Genomic DNA, 23,395 nt, shown 5'->3' with positions numbered 1-23,395 from the left:
CTACCCTTCGATATGGTAGAATATACAGGGTCTGGCACAAATAATGCCCTTTTTATTATAAAATCTCTTATTACAAAATCATTAGCCTGTAATTCTATAACATAACAATATCACACTCAAGCACACCACAAGACATTTTAGGTGAAATGTTCAAATTAAAACTATGAATTCTTATACTTACATTAGTGCCCTACCAACCACACTCAAGCAGGCCTTACTTTTGCTGGACCCTGTATAAATAGCACATGAAACCCATATTTAGCCAATCAATAGTTTAGTCAACTAAAAATAAAATTTACTGTCAGTTTTAGTACCAAATGCAAGAGATTTGAAGGAACATGTAATATTCTCTGCCCTCCCCTCTCCACTTCCCTTGTATTGATATGATAGGTTCCCAGTTCTGGAAATCCTTAAAATCCTTTGTTCCTGGACCCCAGCACCATCGTCCACAAGGTTTTTCCTAAGACATGTCAGTATTTGGTGCTTCAGAGTTTGACCCTGCACATTCCCTGGGAAAGGATGGCGTCCTCCTGCTTCATCAGATGTATGATTTCGTTATACAGACGATGAGGTGCATCCAAGCCCCAGATGAAATCCACGTGTGCCCATTCGGGAATGTTCTTGTGGTAGATGAGGTTGTTCACTTCAGAGAGCAGTGTTTTCACGTCATCTGGGTTTGAAAGCCAGTCCTGACCTCCAGTCCACATGGCTGTGGGGACCGTCATGTCTCTAACTCTGTACCTTACAGGACTTGGCTAGAAAAGAAGAATATTGTTAACTGTAGATCACATTTGGAGTTCCAAGCTCATAATTTACATTTCAAATAAACATACCATGTGTTTTGATGAAATATACCATGTGTTTTGATGAAAAAATGCACGGGCATTGGAGCCAAACAGATGTGCACTTAGAGCTTCTGTTAGAGCAGAGCACTTACCTGAAGGTAAAATTCTTTAACCTCACTGAACCTCAGTTTCTTCATCTGTGAAATGGGGGCATCTGTAACCACTGACTAGGTTACATGAGAAAATATGTAAACTGCCTAGCACTTTAACATATCCAATTCTTTTTTCCTAGTAATAAATATTTAACACATAAATTACCCTTAAAAGACAATCTTTCAAGCATTTCATGAAGACAGAGTTAGAAATATTTTACAGAGAAAGGCAAGAGAATGAACCCTACTGAGAAGGTCTTTGCTCTCAGTCTTTACAGAGATTTTCTATGATAACAGAAAACCCTTGAATAAGTCCAGCTTGACCATCTCCAAAAATATGGGGAAGTCAATGGTACTGGGACTCAGGGAGTTTGAATCAAGGGCAAGTATGAATTAGATCCCTGCTCTAGTCTGCTATCACCCAAAGAAGGGTGTCTAGGTTTCTTAACTCTTGAGAACACCTCTTATTCAAGCAGTGCTATGAACTCAGACTGGTTGACCGAGCCCTTGAAGTTAATCAGCACCCAGGTCTTTTTCGCAGAAATGCTGAGGCCCATTTCTTACTCAGAAAATCCACTCTGTAGCCAAGGTTTCAATCTAGGCAGTCCTTGTTTCACTTTGTAACTTTCTAAAAATTAGGAGTTATAGACTATGGTGTAATTTGAAATATAAAATATATTATTGGTCTTCATCCCCAGTTTTGGAACAGAGCTCCTAAAACCTTGAATTAAGGACCTTGAGATGAGATCATCATTGCCTAGAGTAGCCCTAAATCAAATGACAAGTGTTTTTCAAAGGCAAGGGCGAAGACAGACAGAGGAGAAAGTCACGTGAAGATGTAGGCAGAGGTAGGAGATTAGAGTGATACATCTACAAAGCAAGAAACACCAAGGACGATGACAAGCAACCCCCAGAAGCTAGGAGAGAGGCGTGGGACAGAATCTCAGAGGCTCCAAAAGAAACCAACTCTGCCTAAACCTTGACTTTAGACTTCTGGCCTCCAGAACTGTCAAAGAATAAATTTCTATTGTTTTAGTCACTACCCGACCACCCCCAAAACGCACCCTTGGAATTTTACTAAATAATGAGTGCCATAAAGGTGTCTTTCATTATGTTAATGCGGTGGCTTGGAACCAGATGGAGGTTCCCAGCTAGTGGAGTCAAGCATGTGGTATCTCTGACTCTGTTCCTGTTCTTCTTGTTTGCTTAGTTTGTTTTTTTAGATTCAGTTGATGATAGTTGTGCATTTGTTAGCATTTAATATTCATAGTTTTGATCTTTTTCTTATATAGTTCCCTTTAACATTTCATATAATAAGGGCTTGGTGATGATGAACTCCTTTAGTTTTACCTTGTCTGGGAAGCACTTTATCTGCCCTTCCATTCTAAATGATAGCTTTGCTGGAGAGAGTAATCCAGGTTCTAGGTTCTTGCTTTTGAACACTTTGAATACTTCTTGCCAGTCCGTTTTTGCCTGCAAAGTATCTTTTGAGAAATCAACTGATAGTCATATGGGAACTCCTTTGTAGGTCACTGTCTCTTTTTCTCTTGCTGGTTTTAAGATTCTCTCCTTATCTTTAACCTTTGGCTTTTTAATTGTGATGTGTTTTGGTGTGGTCCTTTTTGGGTCCAACTTGTTTGGGACTCTGGTTCCTGGACTTGTATGTCTATTTCCTTCACCAAATTAGAGAATTTTTTTTTTGTTATTTTTTCATGTAAGTTTTCAATTTCTTGCCCTTCCTCTTCTCCTTCTGGCACCTCTAAGATTTAGATGTTGGTGTATTTGGAGATGTCCCAGAGGCTTCTTATTCTATTCTCATTTTTTTAAATTCTTTTTTCTTCTTGCTGTTCTGATTGAATACTTTTTCTTTCTTTTTTAGTTCCATGTAGATTTTCCTTTATTTCACTTAATGAAATCTTCATTTCTGCCTGGATCTTTTTTATGCTGTTGCCATACTCAGTGAGTTCTTTAAGCATCCTGATAACTGGTGTTTTGCACTCTGCATCTGATAGGTTGCTTACCTCCATGTCATTTAGTTCTTTTCCTAGAGTTTTGTTCTGTTCCTGCATTTGGGCCATATTTCTTTGTCTCACCAATTTGGCAGCCTCCCCGTGTTTGTTTCTATGTATTAGATAGAGCTGCTTTGACTCCCTGTCTTATTAGCATGGCCTGTTGTGGAAAATAGGCCATGTATGTTATATGGGGTGGAGTCTTAGGTAATTGCAAGGGTGGGGCAACCTATTTTACTGCTGTGTGGGGGAGGGTTCAGAGAGAGGACAATGCCACTGCCTGGCCTCTTGAGATTTCTCCAGCACTCATGCTATTGCCAGTCATTTAAATTTTTCCCCTTCTCCCCATATGCCACTTGTGCCCTTCCAGGTGTTGCCTTGGTACTGAATCCCAGAGAGGGTGGGTCTACATGAGTCCTAAGTCCATTGCAGGCCCGTTAAGAGCAGTCTGTTGAGAATCCCACAGTTTCCTCTGCCATTCTAAGCCCCACATGTTTTTACTGCCAGAAGTTATGGAGACTTATCTTCCTGGCTCCAGAACCCTGGCCTGGGTGGTCTGGTCTGGGGCTGGGATTGCTTGCTCTTGAGGTATCCCTCCCAATATTTATCTACCACAAATGGATGTGAAATTGCCCATTCCATTGCCTCTCTGCGTCTCTCCACACCTCTCTGAATCCTCCCTCTCCTACTTGTCTGGGTGAATGTGGCTTCTTTAAATTCTTGGTTGTTGGATTTCTGTACAATTTTATGATGAATCTGGGTGATATTTGTTTTGTAGTGTAGTTGTAATTTTTTGCTGTAGTTGTGCGCAGAGGCAAAGCATGTTTGCCTACACCTCCATCTTGAGTGGAAGTCACTTAGTTCTCTTTAACTTCATGCAAAACAATTTAGTGAGATTGTATTGTGACAGCTGTCATATAAGCATGCATTTTAAGAAAAACATCAAAATTGGGGAATTTTTGTGCAACCATTTTAATATTGAAAATGAAAGAAAATACACAACTCTTTTGGCATATTATGCTTTATGATTTCAAGGAAGGTGAAATGCAACTGAAACTCAGAAGATTTGTGCAGTGTGTGGAGAAAGTGCTGGGACTGATTGACCATATCAAAAGTGGTGTGTGAAGTTTCTTGGTACTATTGACATTTTGGCCAAATAGTTCTTTGCTGTGGGGCTGTCTTATGCATTAGAATATGTTTATCAGCACCTCTGACCTCCACCCACTAGAAGCCAATAGCAGGAGATAGGCGACATACTCAGAATATCCAAACCAATAAAGTTTTGGTGAAAATGAAAACTGTGTCTTTTATTTTATGGAAAAAACATAATGGATTTTTGGCCAACACAATATTTTAGGAAACAGCTGAGACAGATCTTAAAAAAAAGGAGCAGATACCTTTGATGGAGAGTTTGCTATGCCTGGGCACTACACAGTCTTTAATTTCCTAGTCTTTTCTATCTACGTTGATGCACAGAAAGAGATGTTAAGTACACTATGAGACTATCAAAGATTTACCTGTGTCTATTCAGCTCCTTCCAGATTTAAATGTGTACAGTCAATGCTTGTTTACATTCACCAACAAGCTCACCAATAGTCTGCAGTGAAGATTTTATGCTCAGAGTAGTTTAATATCCAATTCTGATTCTATACATTTATTTTTAACTTTATAGCATTGGCTATACAGTTTTCTAGGTAATGTGATAGGAAAATATAGTAAAAATATTTTTACTTGCAAATTACAGAATCACAATAAATGTGACCAGGGAGAGCTCTGGTCTAGAGCTCTAGACCAGAATAATCTAGTCCAATAATTTTTACAGTTAAAAAAGATTTAGGCCTAAGGGTCAAAGCAGCCTACCCACGATCACACAAGTTTATAGGTAGAGGTAAGACTAATAAAGGAATCCTCACCGGCCAATTAATGGTCTTTTTCTTTATGCAGCAAGTTTTTAAAATTACATATAAGATTAAATTATAATGTGAAATGATTACCACAGTGAATTAGTTAACATATAGTTACAATTTTGTTTTGCATGTAATAAGAACTTTTAACATCTACCCTCAGGAACTTTCAAATATACAATACAGTGTTATTAACTATAGAAACCATTCTGTACATTATTATCTTATAACTTATTTATATTATAACTGGAGTTTGTACCTTTTGACTCCCTTCACCCATTTCCCACCTCCAACCCCTCAACCCTGTCTCTGGCAACCACAAATTAATGCTTTTTGTATTGTACCATAAAGACAACCTCACCCCTGCTTTCTTCATTGGTGTATTTTTGTTTTTTGGTCCAAAAAAGATTCTTCTAGTAATAGCCACCACAGAGCACACTCTTCCCTTCAGCCTACCTTATCTTGCTCCTGAAAAGCCCAGTGCCTCCTTCGTGGAAGCAGCCTTTCAAAGAAGCTCTCCTACTCCATTGTAAAAGCAGTGTGCCTCTTGCTAAGCTGTGAACTTACCCATTTGCAAATGGAGTCACACCTGAACTATTACTTTCCACTTACTTTCTTGTATTTTATTCTCATCTCATAAACTGCCATTATAACTTTTTGTTGTGCAATTTAATAGGTTAATATTGATTTTCTTACCTGATTGCCTTTCTCCAGATTTTTGGTCTCGCTTCCCCAGTCAAATGCCTGGAGTTCCCCAGAATTTGCCACCTAAAAGGAGACAACAATTCACAGGGCATTCAAATGTATTGCTGGATAAGAGTGGGAGGAGGGATGGAAGTGTGCTACGGAGTCTGCAGTTGTGGGGGAAGCAAAGAGCAAAGGTCGAGGCTGAGCAGCTTCCTGTCAGTATTAGGATAATCTTCAGAAAAGTACAAAGGCAAGAATAAGACCCATTCAGGGAGAAAAATGGATGCACTGCAAAAGCACTGGGTCACCATGTTACACAACTCCAGCAAGAGCATCCCCATCGACGTCTACCTAGGTGGGTATTCTGCTCTGCTCTGCAGGCTACAAAGGAAAAGCTCCCTCTGGTGACTCTGGGAGAATGTGACCAACACTCCACCCAGTTCACAATCATAAAATCAAACACACACACACACACTCTCTCTCTCTCTCTCTCACTCACACACAAATATAACAATGACCTTGCAAGATCAATTTCACTAGACTCTACATTGCTAGAAAGATAGATAAAACCATATTCAGGACTTATAAACATCACTACTTCTTAAAACTCTCTGATTGAGTTATATTCCTCTCGTTTTTTTTTAACACAGTGGTATTTTTAATAGATGAGAATCTAAGGTTAGTTATGCTCTAGCTCTGTCCTTATTTTCATCTTTATTTCCACAATCAATCAGGATCACTACTGTATCATCTAGAATGAGTAGTATTATTAGGTTCAGTGCTGCTTCATTTGTAACAAAATAATTAGCATTTACATTGCCCTTGAATCAGTTTGAACGTCTTACTTCAGCTCTGCCTTCTTTAGTTCATGTGACTTGTAAGCAAGACTTTCCCTCCCGTGTAGCAGGTTTAGTCTTTCCTTCCCATGAGACCTCCTTGGGTAACTAGGTCTTGCCTTAGTATTTTGTAGCTATTTGACTGAGCTGCTGGAGGAGCCAAAAATGATATTCTCCTGCCTCATTTTGAAGTGGCTGGAGACAGAGAAAGGTCTCACTGGGACCACCTGAATCCATACTTTTAAGGTCAGCTGAAGATGTCCTTGTGCCAATCCGTTCCTTCCATCTCCTGAAAAGTTTCCATGTTCTAGATCACATTGGTTTTTAAAAAAGGCTTTGTTTATTTGTTCATCTTTTTTTAAAAAAAGATTTTGTTTATTTATTTTTAGAGACAGAAGAAGGGAGGGAGAGAAACGTAATGTGTGAGAGATTCATTGCTCAGTTGCTTCTCACAACCTCCCAACTGGGGACCTAGGCAGCAACCCAGGCACATGTCCTGATGGAGAATGGAACCAGTGACCTTTCAATTTGCAGGCTGGCACCCAATCCACGGAGCTACACCAGCCAGGGCGATCACATTGCATCTTGGCATAAATGTAAAATAACGCCTGGCCTGCCAAGGACATTCTTCAACTGTTCCAGACAAACTGCACAAAGACACTTACTTAGGAAAAATTACAAACCAGCAGTCTTACCTGGCTCCAGTGTAGGATATTTTGCACAGATGTTCCAGCAGGAGAATGAGCAACATACACATTTGCTCTGCTCTGTAACAAAGCATGGGTGGTTTGTGGGACATGGAAAAATTCACAAAATAGGCACCTTGTTAAGGTAAAAAATCCTGGTATCAGACTCAGAAATGGAAACATCATTAGCTAATCAGCAGTGATCTAAAAACAGTAGTATACATGTGCACATAAACAAAGTCACCACTAAATGTATTCTTGGGCCCCTATACTTCTCAGCTGAGGACACCTTCTCATTAGATATCTGACCTCTTCTATAAACGAATCTTTACTACAGTAATTAAGGGTGAAAATTCTAGAATTAGCCTGTATTCAAATCCTAGCTCTATCACCGAATTTTTAGGTGGATTTAGGAGTTATTTAATCCACTAAAATCTTAGGATACTATCTGAAAAGTGGGAATATTGAGAATATCTGTCTCATAGGGTTGTTATTGGGAAGAATTTAGCCTGACACATAATAAATGCTTATCATATGGTAGCTATTCATCTTATTATTTAAAAGAAGAGGAAAAGAATCTGCAGGACTTAAAGATGTGTTCTTCCAGCTGCCAGGGCTGCTGCTGACTGGCAGCAGCGGGGCCTCCCTGGGGGATTGTCCCAGGTGTAGAGGGCTGTCTTCCTCAATGTGTCAGCCACTCTTGGCATTGTCTGCATTCAATAACTAGTTGATGTGGGGGTATAAAAACCCAGCTCTCTCACCCTCACTCGGGACAGCTCTGATGGGTCATCCCATCTTCACAAATCCCTGTAGGATCAACCCAGCTTCCCATTAAGACTGCGTCAGAGTTCCCCCTGCCCCCGTTTCATTCCCTTCTCTAGGTGTTAGCCCAAGAGCATAACCCCGAACCGCTCTGCCCACTAATCTCCATCTCCGAGTGTGTTTCCTGGGAAGCCACCCTGCGACAGCAGCCAACTGGTGGCTATGCCTAAGCCACATGGAAGCTGCCAGGCACCCTGTGGAAGGGCTAAAACTACAAACCAGAAGGACCCAAGTGGAAAGAAGAGGTGGGTGATGCATCGTTGTTCTCTCTTTTGACTACTGGATTCTAATCACTTTTATTCACCTGCTAATTCACTGTATGAAGCTGTTTTCATGATTTCTTCCATCTATAACCTGTGAAGTTAATATCTAGCAATGCCTTTACATTAACCTGACCCCATCCCATGTTAAACCATTTCCTGCATATTAGTATAATATGGAGAAAATCTAATTACTAAGATTACATTTGTCTAAGTGTTCATTGGCAAGAACTCACCCTCGAGGAGTAAGACTAATAGCTTTGCTTTAAGAACTGAGAATTTGCTAGATTCCCACTTACCATGTTCATGTTTTGTGTGTTAAATCCTCCCAGAAGTAAAATGATATTGCTACAAATCTGATCAAGAATCATCTGGCCACAAAGGTAAATATAAAACTGGCGGAGAAATCGGATCTGGTACAGAAATTCTTTCCTACCAAACAATCCCTGTCAAGATATGAAACAAAATAGTAGTCACTCATTACAACCCAAAACAAGGGTCTCTAACAGAAAAGTGTCAACCTTTCCTTATCCTGCTGGACGACTCTTGTACGTAGACAAGACATTTTCTGAGGCATCACATACCTTGATCATCATATCGGGCAGCAACAAAAATTTGGTCCCAGGGCTTTTTGCATGTTTAATAGTAGCTATGGGCGCCAAGGCAAAATACATTTTTACTTTCTGAGCCAGCTCTGGCATGGTGGAAAATGCAATAAAGCCTGCAAGAGAGAAGGGATATGTCAGCGTGGATATCGAATATCTTGGAACTCATAAAATGCTTATTTTACTTTTGCCAAGCTATTTCAGTAATTACTTGTGATTATGTCCTCACTCTCCCAGGAAACTGTAAGTGCCTGGAGGTGGGGGGGGGAAGCAACAGCAGCAAAAACTCCTCTGTGTGACCTCTGACTTCTGGCTCATTGGATGTTCAGTAGTATGTTCTCATTGAATTACTGAATGAAAGTGTGGAGTCCAATAATATGGACTTTGAGAATATTTATATATTGACAGGTAACCATATGCTAGATATTTTGTTGCTTGTTCTTACCTCATTTAATTCTCAAAGTTTTCTTAGGTATTTTTATAAATCTCTACAGTGAAAAAAAATGAGAAATCGCCTTGTTTACTGATAACAAGCATGTTCTATGACCGAATGGGTATAGCAGGATTTTGCCCGTTTTCTTTGACACCTGTTTCTTTCCGGAACCCAAACTGTAAGGTAACGTAGTAAACAAGTGGTCTAATGAGCTGCATTCCAACTCTTATTTTCACCCTAAACTTGGCATTGGATGCTAATTAAGTCAGTCTGTGCCTCAGTTTCTATAGCAATACAATAGAGCCAAATTCCCCAAATTACCACTGTGCAGGGATACTCTCTGTGAAGCCTTTGAGAGAAAAAGGCTGTTGTAAAAAGCCAGGGCATGGCCATTATATTCGAAACACTCTATGTCTACTTCAAAACAGCTCGTACTCTCTCTGTCTAAGCTGATGCTTGCAGGTTGTGGGAGGGAGGCTGGGTAGGGGGAAAAACACCCCTTGGAATCACATGACTTCTGTCCAGTTCCCAGCAGGTAAGTATTAAGAAAGACTGATTCCTTCCCTTCTTTTCTCTTCCTGTATTAGGTTTGCTGGCCATGTGCAAAGGCAGGCAGAAGAGTGACCTGGTATTAGCACTTGTTCTCCCAACTGTACCATCAGTAGGACTGGGTTGAAAATACTTTAAAATATACAACTATATTCTAGCTTAATTCTGATGATATAGAACTCCTCTCAAATGTCTCCCATCAGTACTTCTCCTTATGTAAAGCAAGTTTGAGTTCTCCATATTAATAGCTGCAGGGTTGACTAATAGAGTAATCTTATGCTTTTTTGCCCCCTCCTTCTTCTCAGAGTAACATTTAGCTTCATCACTACCATCTTTTTCTTCATGTCACATTGAACAATTTGAGTATGAAGCAAAAATTTCTAAGACCTCTGGAAAATAGAGTTAGAGCAAGCATAATACTTTAACTTTCTATGAAGTACATGGTGAGACATAGCATTACTAGGATCAGTAAATGTTATTGAAAAATCCAAGCCCTGGCTGGTGTAGCTCAGTGGATTGAGCGTGGGCCTGCGAGCCAGATGATCATGGTTTGATTCCCAGTCAGGGCGCATGTCTGGGTTGCAGGCCAGTTCCCAGCAGGGGACTCACGGAAGGCAACCATACATTGATATTCCTATCCCTCTCTCCTTCCCTTCCCCTCTAAAGATAAATAAATAAAATCTTAAAAAAGAAAAAGAAAAAGAAAAATCCAGAAAGGAAACTGTGGAAGTCAGTGTCTTTTCACGCACTAGAGAGCACCAAGTAAAAATGAATGACCTGAACTTGTGCCCTGAGTTCCTGGGAGTGAGTGCGCACCTGTTTCCTTAGTCTCCCTTACCCTGTCCTTCACCTTTGGGTTTGGCTCAGGGTGAAGGTACAGAGCTCCTCTCACCCCTCTCCAGAAATAGAGAGCCTTTTCCTCAAGGCACATACTGTGCCTCTCCTGATCTTCCTTTGTTCTAATCTAAGTCAAGTACATTTTTCCTGTTGACTCTGGTCTGATATAAAGCCAGGATAGCCAGCCTCTACCCCCACCTTCCCAAGTAGATGATCTGCATTCTCTGGGATCATGAGTTAAGATTTCTCACTAATTCATCAAAAACAAAAGGACATGAGCATGCAATCACAGACATTGGCATTAGAAGGAAAAAAGAGAGATTCGAGTAAATTCCTTCACCTGTTCTGTTTATAGTGTGACACTGCTTAGTGTTTATTATTTGCCTATGACATGCCAGACACCGAACTCATCCAGTGTGCAGACTGAGTGCAGGAACTGCCTTCACAGCTGTTTTAGATAAAACCCCTGCCTTTGCAGAGCTTATATAAATCATCATATTGAATAGTCCATCACCTCTAACACACCTAAGAGGGAACTATCAGCCACATTTTACAGATGAGGACACTGAGGCCAGAGGAGTAAAATAATTTGCTCAATGGCATTTATCAAAGAGGCAGTAAAGCCCAGTATTTGAATAGTTCGCTTTCTGATTCCAAAGCCCTTGCTCTACCTACCATGCCAGAAGCCTCCCTCCATTCCATGTCTGTTTCCTGTAGCTCTTAGAGTCACTGAAGAGGATAAGGTTAGATGAGTGAAGTGTGAGATGACTGATCCCAGGCATAGTTGTCCACCATATGCTCACATTTCTTCTGAGTATACAAACCTGCTTTCCTGTGAACCTACCCATAGTGGTGCCCTGTGAATAGCCGACATAATAGATCTTTTCCTGGCCCGTTTTCTGCAAAATAAAGTTTATGACTGCAGGAAGGTCAAACCTAGCCATCTCATCATAACTACAAGAGGAAAAGACAAAGTTATATGAAAAGTTACAATCAGGAACAAACAAAAACAGCCCCCAAGGTTCACAAACAAACCCTTGAACTGTCAGCCCCAAATGCTTGTTACTGTGCCCCTCACAACACTAGGAATGGACTTGGGTCAAGCCTGTGACGCACAGGTGCCTCGGGAGCCCCAGGTTGTAAAATCTATTTCTGCAGATTTTATAGAGCAATGACCATCTTCAGTGAATATGCACTGAGCACACAATCCACCTCCTAGCAGAGGTGTCCTGCTATTCTGTTGGCAGAACAGCACAAAGTCATGCAGATTCATTTATATGAAAAGTATTAAAGATGCTATGAGGCTCTTCTCTGATGAACTGGATAAAGAGCAGGTTGAATGTCCAGAGGTAATTTGAATAAAAATATTAAAAACCTTTTGTAAGAGGGTGAGAGATGTGTTAGTTGAACTAATAGTCCCTAAGGCTTAATAGTTTCCTTATGTCTTTAATGTCTGATCTCATCTCCTCTTGGGGATACTGGTCCTTGTCATAACTCAAAGAAGTGTTAGTCCCAGGACATCCATCTGTAAGAAAATGGACATAAATTTCTCTCGTCCTGGTCTTAATCACCTGACACCAGCCACCATTCTCAGCCCAGTCAGCATACCCAGTCTTTTACTTGGGGTACCAAATTTTCCCTACTGCTTCCCTCAAAGAATCACTAGTCAATTAAGACAATCAAAGCATAGCATATGGGATATTGATGATCCAAACAAAGAAAATTACCCAAATACTAGAAGCCATAGTTGTTTACCCATTGCTTCCAAAGACATCCATGTCCCTCTCCACTCTCAAGATTTTCAAATACCTGAAAGCCCAGAACTCATCTTGGTCTATGGAGAGGGTCTTGTGTTTCCGAGACCAGGTGTTGCCCCGGCTGTTCCCCATCCACACGTCAAACCCGGCGTCTGCCAGAATGAAGCCCAGGCTGTTGTTGGGCAGGTTGGAAATCCAGTTGCTGGCGTCTCCAAGCAGGCCATGCTGCAGCAGCACCACGGGCCTGGAGCCTACAAAAACAGAATTCCATCTGTGGGAAATGTCCCCTACCTTCCTCGGTATCCTTTACCATGCAAAGGCTTTCAAGTTGGACAAACCTGCATTCAACCGCAGATTCAGCCTCTTGCGAGCTTATCTTAGCCAGTTACTTAACCTTTATGTTTCTGACTTCCTTATCAGAAAAATAGAATTTTTGTTATAAATAAATAGAATAGTGTGCAGGGAGCAGATGGCACAATGCCTGGCACTGAAAAAGAATCAAAGTTCAACTTTTATTGTTGTTTTTGTGTAGTTACTGTTAGTAGACTTGTCTAAGCACCTGAGAGGATATTAGAAATGCTTCAGGAGGTAGTGTAATATAATGATTAGGTAATTATTACATTAAGCATAACTATTCTATGTTAATAAGAACAAAAATTATATTATTATATATTTGCATTTTGTATGTATAATAATACATTACTATATTATTATAATGTATAATATGTAATTATGTTATTATATAACATTATATAAAGTTATATATGTGCGTATTAATGTTAAAATGGAAATAACTATATAACACTGTCTATAATTATTGATATTATAATATTAATTATATACACATAGATATATACATGTGTAAAACATTATATGTGCATATATTAAATATAATATGCATTTTATAATATGTATTATTAACATAACAATATATTGTGTATCTACATCTATATTACAAAATATAAATACATTATGATATATACAATGTATTATGTAACATATTATATAATGGTATATGATGACATATTATTTATAATGATTGATATTATAATATAATTACATACATATACATATCTTTGCCATATGTGTAATGATTTAAATGGTTATGGGTGCTTCATGTCAGAAGGACCCACAAGCCAGCTTGAAGGATGTCCCAAAATTTAAATATGAGAAAATTTGAGCACCAAAATGAATAATGAGAGCAATAAATCACATCCTATTAAATAGAGAATGTATGAATCAATATTGATATCAATAAAAATAAACACAGAATTAGGGAGTAGTAAAAGCTCTTATTTATAATATAATGCCATTACAAAAATCACCAACGGATGCTAAAATTAGTGGCTAAAGTTTGAAGGGATATAGGATATTTACTATCTTGCAAGTACCTCCTCACAAAATTGATTAATTACAAAAGGAAAAACACTAACTTTATGGTAGAAAAACATGGCAGAAACCATCTTTACAAAGTGGTCAAAGCTAATATCGTCAAATAGAACTCATACCCTAACGTACACCACTCATGAAAATTAACCGAAAATGAATTAAAGACTGAAAAATAAGACCTGAAACCTGGAATAAAACATATGGAAACAGCTCTTTGACACTGGTCTTGGCAATTTTTTTTCTGGCTATAACACAAAAAGCACAGGCAGCAAAAGCAAAAATAGACAATTTCCACTTCATCAAACTAAAAGGGTCCTCCACGGCAGATGAAACAACAGAGTGAAAAGGCAACTTATGAAACAGAAGCGAATGTTCACAAACCATGGATTGGTAAGGGGTTAATATCCAACATACATAAAAAACTCACACAACTCAACAGCAAGAAAAAAAATCCAATTTAAAAATGGGCAAAGGTTCTGAATCAACATTTTTGCTAAAGCCACACAAGTGGCCAAGGGGAACAAGAAAAGGTACCCCACGTGGCTCTTCGTGAGGGGAACGCAAATCAAAGCCACAAGGAGGTGCCACCTCACACCTGGCTTTTGTCAAAAAGAAGGGCTAACCAGTGTTGGTGAGGATGTGGAGAAAAGAGAATCTCTGCACATTGTGAGTGGGAAAGTAAGTTAGTGCATCCATTACGGAAAACAATATGGAGGCTCCTCGGGACCAAAAAAAGAAAGAAAATAAATCTACTATACGATCCCAGCAATCCCACTTCCAGTATAATCAAAGGCAAACAACATCGCTGGTTTGAAAAGGCATCTACCCTCTCACGTTCATGGTAGCACTATTTACAATAGCAAAGATATTAAAACAACGTAAGCGTCTGTCAAAGGATGAATGTGTTGTGGTAGAAGGAGCAGCCAGAAGGGAAATGAAGGCAGGGCCCTCACCATTGCAATCTAATCGAGAACTGAACACAGGAGGGCAGAAGCAAGAGGAGACACGTCTCGGCCAGTAGTCCTGGCCCGGGTTCCATAAGACTGCCAGGCCTTCTGAACAACATAGCAAAACCAGGGTAGTGCAGGGGGGAGGAGCCCTTGACACTCTGTGTGTATCATCTCCACTGGCTGGGAAAAGGAAAACCTTGAGACGGCATATTCATACCAAGGCCTGGAAGGGAGAAAAGTGGGGGCGGTCTACAGTGCCCCAAAGAAAAAGCCCATAAAAAAACGTTGGTTAACTGCCTGTTTCTCATCTTGTGTGCAAAATGAACAAATAGAGTCTGGAGCAAGATAAGGATTCAGGCTAACAGTGCCAACCCCCAACACACACACACACACACACACACACACACACCTATGTTTGGGTAGTGACGTCACCCCAGAGGGAGAACTGGCACCACCTTTACCCATTGATCAACATGTAACTCCCTCACCCCCATATCACCAACTATGTAAGTCCTCAGAACAAAGGACTTGCTCTCCTTTTAGCCACCTGGCTCCCAGCCACCTGGCCTCTGGCCACCCTTGCTCTAGCTTTCCTGTTAGGGGTTAGCACTCACAAACTTTGCTTGCATACTAGCAGGCTCACTGCTCTGTAGTTCTTCACTGTGCTGGCTAGAAGAACTGAGTTTCTGGGCGTTTCTCCTATAACAAATGGATAAGAAGATGTGATATGTGCTATATATAAAGTGAAATATTACTCAGCCACAAGAAAGAAGGGAATTCTACCATTTGCAACTACACAGACAAACCCGGAGGGCACTATGCTAGATAAGTCCAACAGAGAAAGAGAAACACGGTGTGATACGACTTATGTGTGGAATTAAAAAGAGAAGTTGAATTCACAACCACAGTGAGTAGCAGAGTGGTTACCAGGGAACGATGGGTGGAGGCAATGAGGAGATGCTGGCCAAAGGATACAAGTCTTCACTATAAAACGAACAAGTTCTACATACAGCATGGTGACTACAGTTAACCATACTGTGTTGTGTATTTGAAATTTGCCAAGATCTTAAGCACTCTCTCTCTCACACGCACACGCACACACACACACAAAAGGATGTGAGGTGATGGATATGTTAGCCTGAAATAATTGTTACACAATGTATACAAATATCAAATCATAACAAAGTACACTGTAAATATACACAGATTTGTCAATCATGCATCTGTAAATCTGGGTGAAGACAAAAATGTGAGCTAACATTGCCAGCAGTGAAATAGGACCTCACGGTGTGCTTCACAGTCTACTGCACGGGGACCGACGCCGCTGCATTTCTGTGGCCCTCCTGCCAGAATGCATACCCAGAGTCTCATTATGGGGAAATAGTAGGCAAGCCAAATTGAAGAACACTGTATAGAATAACTGTCCAAAACTGGCCAAGGTCAAAAATACCAAAGATAACGTGAGGAATGTTTCCAGCTTAGAAAGGAAACAAAGAGACAACCAGATATGGTGAATGATACTGGATTAGATTATTGATAGGGGTAGAAAGGGGCTTTAAGTGATTTTGGCACAATTAACAAATTTGAATATGGACTATGAATTAGATGCTAAAATCAATCAGTATTAGTTTCCTAATTTTGATAAATGGCGAAGAGGATCAGGAGAGTTTCTCTATCCCCTCTAAATAAGTCATTTTGGAATAATTAATTTGTGCTGCAGGCATTTCAGTTCCTGAAATTCCTTGTCTGCCTGAACACAGAGCTTCCCTAAAGAACTCGGCTGTCGTGAATTCCCTCCCCTGCAGCAGCTCTAACCTTTTCTTCTGAGGGGAGGAGAAATTAGGACCACAGCAGGCTGCCCGACATACATACGGAGCCACGAACTATCTCACCTGCCATCTGTCTTCCCAGGGGCCCTTTAAGTTCCCAGAAAGTCATTTGCTTTCTTATAAATGCTCTGTCTCCCTCTCCTGTTTCTCTACCAAGTTAGGTACACAGACCCCCCCAAATCTAATCATCCTTTTGAGGTACTCATCTCTGAATGCTCCCACATGTATGCGTGATCCCCATGCTTACAGACTCTGCTTGTGTTTCTCTTGTCAATCTGTCTTTCGTTACAGGTCCCCAGCTGAAGAACCTAAAATGAGTAGGCAAGGAAATGATTTTTCCTTCCCAACATTAAGAAATATCTAGGGGTTAATGGGCATGATGTCTGTAACTTCATGCTAAAGACATTTGAGAAAACAATGAGAAAGGAAGTAAATGGGAGCAAAAGGTAACTCACAATTGGTAAATTAGGATAAAGAGCATGTGGTAGTTTCTTGCACAATTCTTGGAAACTTTCCGTAAATTTGAAATTATATTAAAACAAAATTTATAAAAATATCAGCAGGGGATAAAGAAGTATTAAGGGCATTAGCCATTCTAACATGTTAGATAAATAAAACAAACATTAGTTTCGACATTAGCAAGTAATACTGAAAGATTAATAAAATGTTGCATCTTTAAAGAGGAAAAGCATCATGCACTTGACAGGACTCACAGGAATCAGGTCAGGTCATAAATGCAATGTCCACCCAACAGTACCCGGTTAAAACTGTAGCAAAGAAAACCTTCACAGCTGCTGTCATTAGTGCTATAATTGTCAAAGGCAGTTATTCTCTGAGCTTCAGTGTACTAACAAAACAATGATACATCTGCCTACCTCACAGGATTTTGAGGGTGCTGTGCATTCAGCATTTACCTGCCTGACCTCTTACAAGATGGTAGACCCTGCTGTTGTGGGTGGAGATTGGGCTTCACTGGCTAAGGCCACACGGCTATGGAGAGAGGACATGTGAGTGCAAGGAGTGTGTGTGGGTCACAAGCAAGAGAGGGAACTTCTTTTTCCCCCTGGGATTATAATAGGTTGGGTTTGTGATGGATGAGGTGCTTTTTCAAAATAACCAATGACTTCCTAAACTTTCCCAGGCTTTTGAGAGGGTCCACCCCACCTAGACAGACTGACAGGCTTCTGGGATCAAGCACCTTCCCCTCCATCTCCCAGTGATTCAGTACTGGAATGGGGAAGGGAAGGGCGTTAATCCCCTTGGCCGAGCAAGGCTGTAATCCCCTGAGGAGTGAAGTTGTAGCTCCCTGGTGAAGCAAACAGGCTCACGCTCCCCAGTTGATTAAACTCAGTGCCTAATTCCCTTGGCCCCCATTTCTTTATTAATAATTACTTAGCTACCTATGGTAACACTATTACTCATTGAACTGATTCCACATGCAATCTCTTGATAGACAGAGGCCTTTCTTCAACAGACTCATCCAGCGTCTAGGAGATCTTTATGAATTTCATTTTCCTAACTTTTTCCTCTGGGAAAAGGACATCAGGGTTGTTAGTGCTGACCAGGAGAATGAAACTGAGTTATTTTAGGTTTTTCTTTATTTTTGGTCACTGAGTTCATCCTCTCAGCTCTCAGGGAGGTGACCTCAGTATGTTGTGGTCAAACCAAGCTGGATCAATACCCTCCTTTGGAATTCTTGGTCCATTTCCCATGGCTAGGGCCAGCTTATCTCTACCTGGCAGTAGTCGGTGCTTGTGGTTTCCCTAGAGCCATGGAATTTCATTTAAGTTATAGCCAACAGGTGAATGTGTAAGAGCTACTCATTAAAAAGCTGTCATTTTTTAGGATGGCTCGGCCTATTTTCTCTCTTGATACAAATTTTTGAAGCAAACAGTGATTATCTGACAAAAAGATTTTTAAAAATCGTTTGTCATAAGCTTATACACAGCTTTCAGTTGTTTTCACTCTGAATTTTATTTGCCTTCTTTTTGAAAAGATGTTGAGAAATCTTGCTTTCCTTTTGTGCTGGAGATTTCCTCTTTGAAGCTACCGATGGGAACTGCAGTAAAAACATCAACCACTGGAGGGCAGTATTCTGCACTGAGTGGACCAAAAAGGTTGACACCTTGAACACCAGGATATTCCTTTGGCAATGAGTGTACAATGTAAATAAACAGGAAGTGAGAAAACAAATTCCCATGAACAGAAGGTGCAGGGGTCTCCCCTGGGCTTAGGAACTGCAACAGTTACTTGATTGCTTGGCACAGCCATGCCCTGCTTACTCTCAAGGATTTGTGGGGCTACTGAAAAGTTATGTGTCTCCAAGGCATTAATTTATTTCTATAAAATTAGTTTATTCATTGCACACATACTTACTGGCACCTACAATATGTTTAACACTTTTTTAGGCACAGGGGACAGCCTTGAACAAAATAAATAAAATCCCTGTTCTCAATGAGTATAGTCTGGTTGGGAGGAGACAGGTAAACAAAGAAGCAAATACTTACATATCAGGTGGTGTTTAGTGTTACAAGACAAATGAAGCAGAATAATGTGCTAGCTCTCAATAGGTGGCAAGGGGTTGCTGTACTGAATAGCGTAGTCAGGGAAAGAACTGTCTGAAAGAAGGGCCAGTACAAGCTGGAGATATCTGATGAAATAGTTACCCAAAAGAACTGTAAATCCAAAGGCACCGAGGTGGGAGCATGATGGACATATGTAAGGTACAGCTATGCAGCTGGTAATTTTTAAAAAGCTGGTTTACCAAAAGCTGCACAAGTGCAAATCAGAATAAAAGAGAACCCCGGAGCTTCTTTACACTGAAGGCCAGTAGCATTTGCCCAGCATTTCCTGGTCTTAGTTAAGAACATAGGCTCTGATCAGATGGTCAGACAGATCTTGATTTGAGCTCAGGTTTTGCAACCTACTAGCAAGTGCTGACACTTGGATAGACTTTCTGGGTGAGTTACATAACCTCTCTGTGAGCCGCAGTTTCTTATAATTATTGTGAAAGTTACATGAGACCAATGCAAATGAAGTGCTTAGCATGTTACCTGGCATATAAGAACATTATTAAGAAACTATGTCATCTGGACTCATGACAGATAATGTGGTTGTTACTATAAACATAGAGCTAGAGTATTAAAGAGAGTAGAAGACAAATAGAGATGAAGAATGGGCACAATTTAATGAGTAATGAAAGTGAAAAAAGCCAGCAATTGCTAAAAATCCCACATGCAAAAATGGGGAGATTATATGAACTATGGAAACATGCACCTAAGATTTTAAATGTACATATAGTGCCTGTTCTTAAAAAGAGCTTAATGAGAATCTGGGTAACATCTTAGATATTTAACATGCTATTTGGTTGGGGAATATAGAGTCTGCTGGGGTTGGTCTGTTCAAGAGAACATTAATGGACGTTCTAGAATATCTATATAAGAGGGTTTTTATTAAGTGCTAGCAGAGGTCAAGAAATATAATTTTTTGAAGGTCTCTTTTGAAAAGTAAACACTATGTTTATTTGAGATAATTGGAGATGGGGGTAGTGGTGATAGAGACCATGGGGGAAACCAAAGCCATTTTTTGGCCTGAATGATGGGCCCCGATCAACACCAGTGACCCCAGCTCCCCTCACACACTCAGATCACAAGAAAGCCATGACTGGGGAAGACTGTCATGCAAGGATGACACAGGGCACACCATACCTGTCTTATTAAGTCGCACGGAGCCTTGAGGAATTCTGTTAACGGAAAGAATATACCCATCTTCTGTTGCAACTTCATACTCCTCACAGGAGTAGCCTTGGTGTCGGATGATTTCACTCTATAGAAAAGGCACAATTTCTTTTGAGTTCAGTTCTGTAAGGCTATATTCTCAATTATTCCAAAGTAAAAAAGTAGATTTCTTGATGCTGGAAGCCATAAACAGAAAACTACTTTCTTTACTTTAGCTAATCATGCTCCCTCCGAAAAATTAGCCAGGCCTCTGCAGTTCTCATTTTCTTTATCTCTAGTGTGGAGACCGGATTAGAACAGCGGTTTTCCAAGCATCCAGCTTGGACCCAAAACATCAGCATCACTCAGGCACTTTCTTGTTAGAGATACAAATTGTCGGTTTTCCCCCAAACCTACTGAATCAGTAATTCTGAGAACGAGGCCCAACAGTGTGTTTAACAAGCTCATTAGGAAATTCTGGTGTGCTGCAATGTTTGAAAATCCCAGGGCCAGAGTACTGACGCCAAACCTGGGTGTGCGTGAGAATCGTACCGCCGCTGAACTTCCCCGCTCAAGCTCCGGGGCTTGGGGGCTGGGGACCACGTGATTCCAATGTAGCCAATGGGACGCTTGCCTTATGAGAACTCCTGGGCCTTGCCTTTCCCCAGTTCCTTTTCAGCTCTAAAACCGCAGACTCCAGAGCAGTAATTCTTAACATTTTTAGGTCGAGAATTCCTCAGTGAATTTGAGGGGTTTCAGATTTCTTTTTGCCTACGTACGATCCGTGGTTAAGGACCCCTATTCTGTGCAGTTGTTATACGTACAAACTGTAAAATATGGCGCTGCAGGGATCTCCAAAGTATCTCACCGTTCTTGCCCATTGGAATCATCTAAAGAAGGGGGAAGTTATTTCTATCAGCTGCTGCTTTAAAGGGAAGAAAAGAGGAGAAAGCCATGTGTCAAATGTCCACTGTAGTACGATATAGAAGATCAAAGGGCGTAGTTTTTAAGAGGAAGTCCCTAGGGTCCCATTGCTTGAGTTTTCATCCTGGCTCTAACAGTAAACACAAGCCAGCTACCTGATCTTGGGAAATTTACTTAACCCATCTCTATTCTTCAGTGTATTTGTTTGTGTACTAGGTATACCAGTGATTTATATTCCACACAATTTTTTTACAAAAAGATAATGCACATAACTGAGCTACCTGGCATTTAGTTATTCTAGCTCGTTCAATTTATACCAGCAGCCATATGAATCTCCTATTTTACTTTGCCTGCCCATGCTTAACTGCTCAATGCCAGAATCCAATTCAACGATCGGGGCTCCTAGTTTGGGGGCTCCCGGAGTGCCAACAGGGTCTGAGTGCTGTGCCTACATGGTGGGTCAGGTGCAGGGAGGCTGGCTCCGCCTGCAGCTGCAGAGATTCCTGTCACCCAGGAGCCCAGAGGAATCTGCGTGGGACCTTCTCGGGGCCACAGGGTGGCTCCTAAGAAACTACAACTGCTTGCTAACTATCCGGACAAACCTCCAAAAGACAGGCAGTCTTTGGAATGATTGAAAGAAACCTGACATTTGGCATCACGTAGATGCCAAATATTTCTATGATCTGTCAAGAGTTTTAGAATCCATTCGGAAGAAGCTGCTATTAAAAATGTCTTATGTCTATGCCCTGGCTGGTGTAGCTCAGTGGATTGAGCGCGGGCCTGTGAACCAGATGAGCACGGTTGGATTCCCAGTCAGGGCACATGCCTGGGTTGCACGCCAGTTCCCGGCAGGGGCCAGTTCCCAGCAGGGGATGCACGATAAGCAACCATACATTGATGTTTCTCTTCCTCCCTCCTTCCCTTCCCCTCTAAAGACAAATAAATAAAATATTTTAAAAAAATAAAAAATAAAAATGTCTTATGTCTGTGTTATGGCAAGTGAACTTTATGACAAATCTGTGGATCATGAACACTACACACAATCATCTCCCTCTTCCTCCTCACCAGGGAGGGTTTGTTGCATACTGGTTGTAATTATATGTCCGGGCAGGCATGCTTATAAATCTGGAGCTCTACCACCTACCAGGGGTGTGACCTAATTTAAGTTGCTCAATCACTTTAATTTCAGTTTCTTGATTCGGAAAATGGGGTTGATCATATTTACTGAATAGGGCTGTGAGGATTAAGTGACATTATTATTTCTGCAGCTTTCATCACAATATCTGCTATGGGGTAAGTATTACCATATGTCAGATATTATTAAAACACAACCATGATTTGAAAGTAGGCCAAAAAATTATCTGGGATACATAAAGAGATGTCACATCATTCATTAATTTTACTCACAGGAGGCCCTCTCTAGCAATCATTAGGGTTCATTTATTTATTTATGTCAACACAGTGACCAGTTCAAAATAAAATAATAGGAATACATGGTGCAGGATGCTACCAGAAGTGGGTGCCCTGATGGTAAGGAGGAAGGGAAACAGCTCTCTAATATGGTGTAAAGTAGGAGAACAAATAAAAGCACAGACAAAAGGAATATAATTGAGGGTCTAGGCTTGGCCCAAGATACTGCAATGATTTCCCTACTCATAGAATGAATCTATGAATTCAAGAAAAAGGTAAATTGTGTTTGAAGCCCAAAGGGATTGAGTCATTGGATTCAGCCACTAGCCCAAGTATCCTGAGTTTGTTTGAGGAAACCTCAGTCCATCCTCACCCCAGGTTGGCAGTTCAGCGCTGTCCAGTCCAATACACCAATCTATGACTGCTCTGCTAGCACAAATCACCGCCGTGTACAAATACAATACATAATGCAGGTAATACACAGATGCAAACTTTAACACGTAAGGCACTTCATTTCCCCCAAAACATGATGAAAAATCCCAACTTACAATATTCATGAACGCTTCTGGGTCCACGTCTTTAGTCGGCATGCGTACTGAATCCACATTCCTCTGAAACAAGTGCGCCACCAGAATCAGGACCCACATCTCAGTTCTGTGAGAAAAAATCCACTCTCTTGACAAGATTTTCGACATGGTCCAGCATCTGCACTTATGTTTTCCTGGCAACAGAACAACTGATGCTAAAGTCAGAAGGATCTGTAGGTTTATAAACATAGACTTTCCAGCTGTAATTCCATCCCCAAATTCTGGAGCAAATGAAATGAGCCTGGTTGGTAGGAATGAAAGAACACAA

At 40.6% G+C, this 23,395-nt stretch overlaps 1 protein-coding gene across 1 annotated transcript; it reads right to left on the bottom strand.

Annotated features, from left to right (window-relative positions):
• Nucleotides 1-203: 203 nt before the first annotated feature.
• LIPM (lipase family member M) lies at nucleotides 204-23,360 on the bottom strand. Its single transcript, XM_037047288.1, has 9 exons — nucleotides 23,089-23,360; nucleotides 20,198-20,315; nucleotides 12,375-12,573; nucleotides 11,410-11,519; nucleotides 8,726-8,862; nucleotides 8,441-8,587; nucleotides 7,069-7,140; nucleotides 5,547-5,618; nucleotides 204-755 (listed from the first exon to the last, which is right to left on the bottom strand). Exons 1-9 carry the CDS (start codon nucleotides 23,314-23,316, stop codon nucleotides 486-488), a joined length of 1,353 nt encoding a protein of 450 aa, XP_036903183.1. The 5' UTR covers nucleotides 23,317-23,360; the 3' UTR covers nucleotides 204-485.
• Nucleotides 23,361-23,395: the final 35 nt, after the last annotated feature.

Source organism: Sturnira hondurensis, unplaced genomic scaffold (genome assembly GCF_014824575.4).
Source record: "Sturnira hondurensis isolate 20B ecotype Veracruz unplaced genomic scaffold, ASM1482457v3 Scaffold0005563, whole genome shotgun sequence".
Classification (NCBI taxonomy): domain Eukaryota; kingdom Metazoa; phylum Chordata; class Mammalia; order Chiroptera; family Phyllostomidae; genus Sturnira; species Sturnira hondurensis.
The sequence above is the reverse complement of the archived record's forward strand: the minus strand, read 5'-3'. Positions and strand labels throughout refer to the sequence as shown.

Excerpts from the sequence above, each read along its gene's own strand:
- LIPM (XM_037047288.1), bottom strand. The coding sequence starts at position 23,316 with ATGTTTATAAACCTACAGATCCTTCTGACTTTAGCATCAGTTGTTCTG. Across the intron at positions 7,141-8,440 it reads ACACACAAAACATGAACATG|AGCAGAGCAAATGTGTATGT; the intron begins GTAAGTGGGAAT and ends GCTTTGTTACAG. Across the intron at positions 5,619-7,068 it reads ATATCCTACACTGGAGCCAG|GTGGCAAATTCTGGGGAACT; the intron begins GTAAGACTGCTG and ends GTCTCCTTTTAG.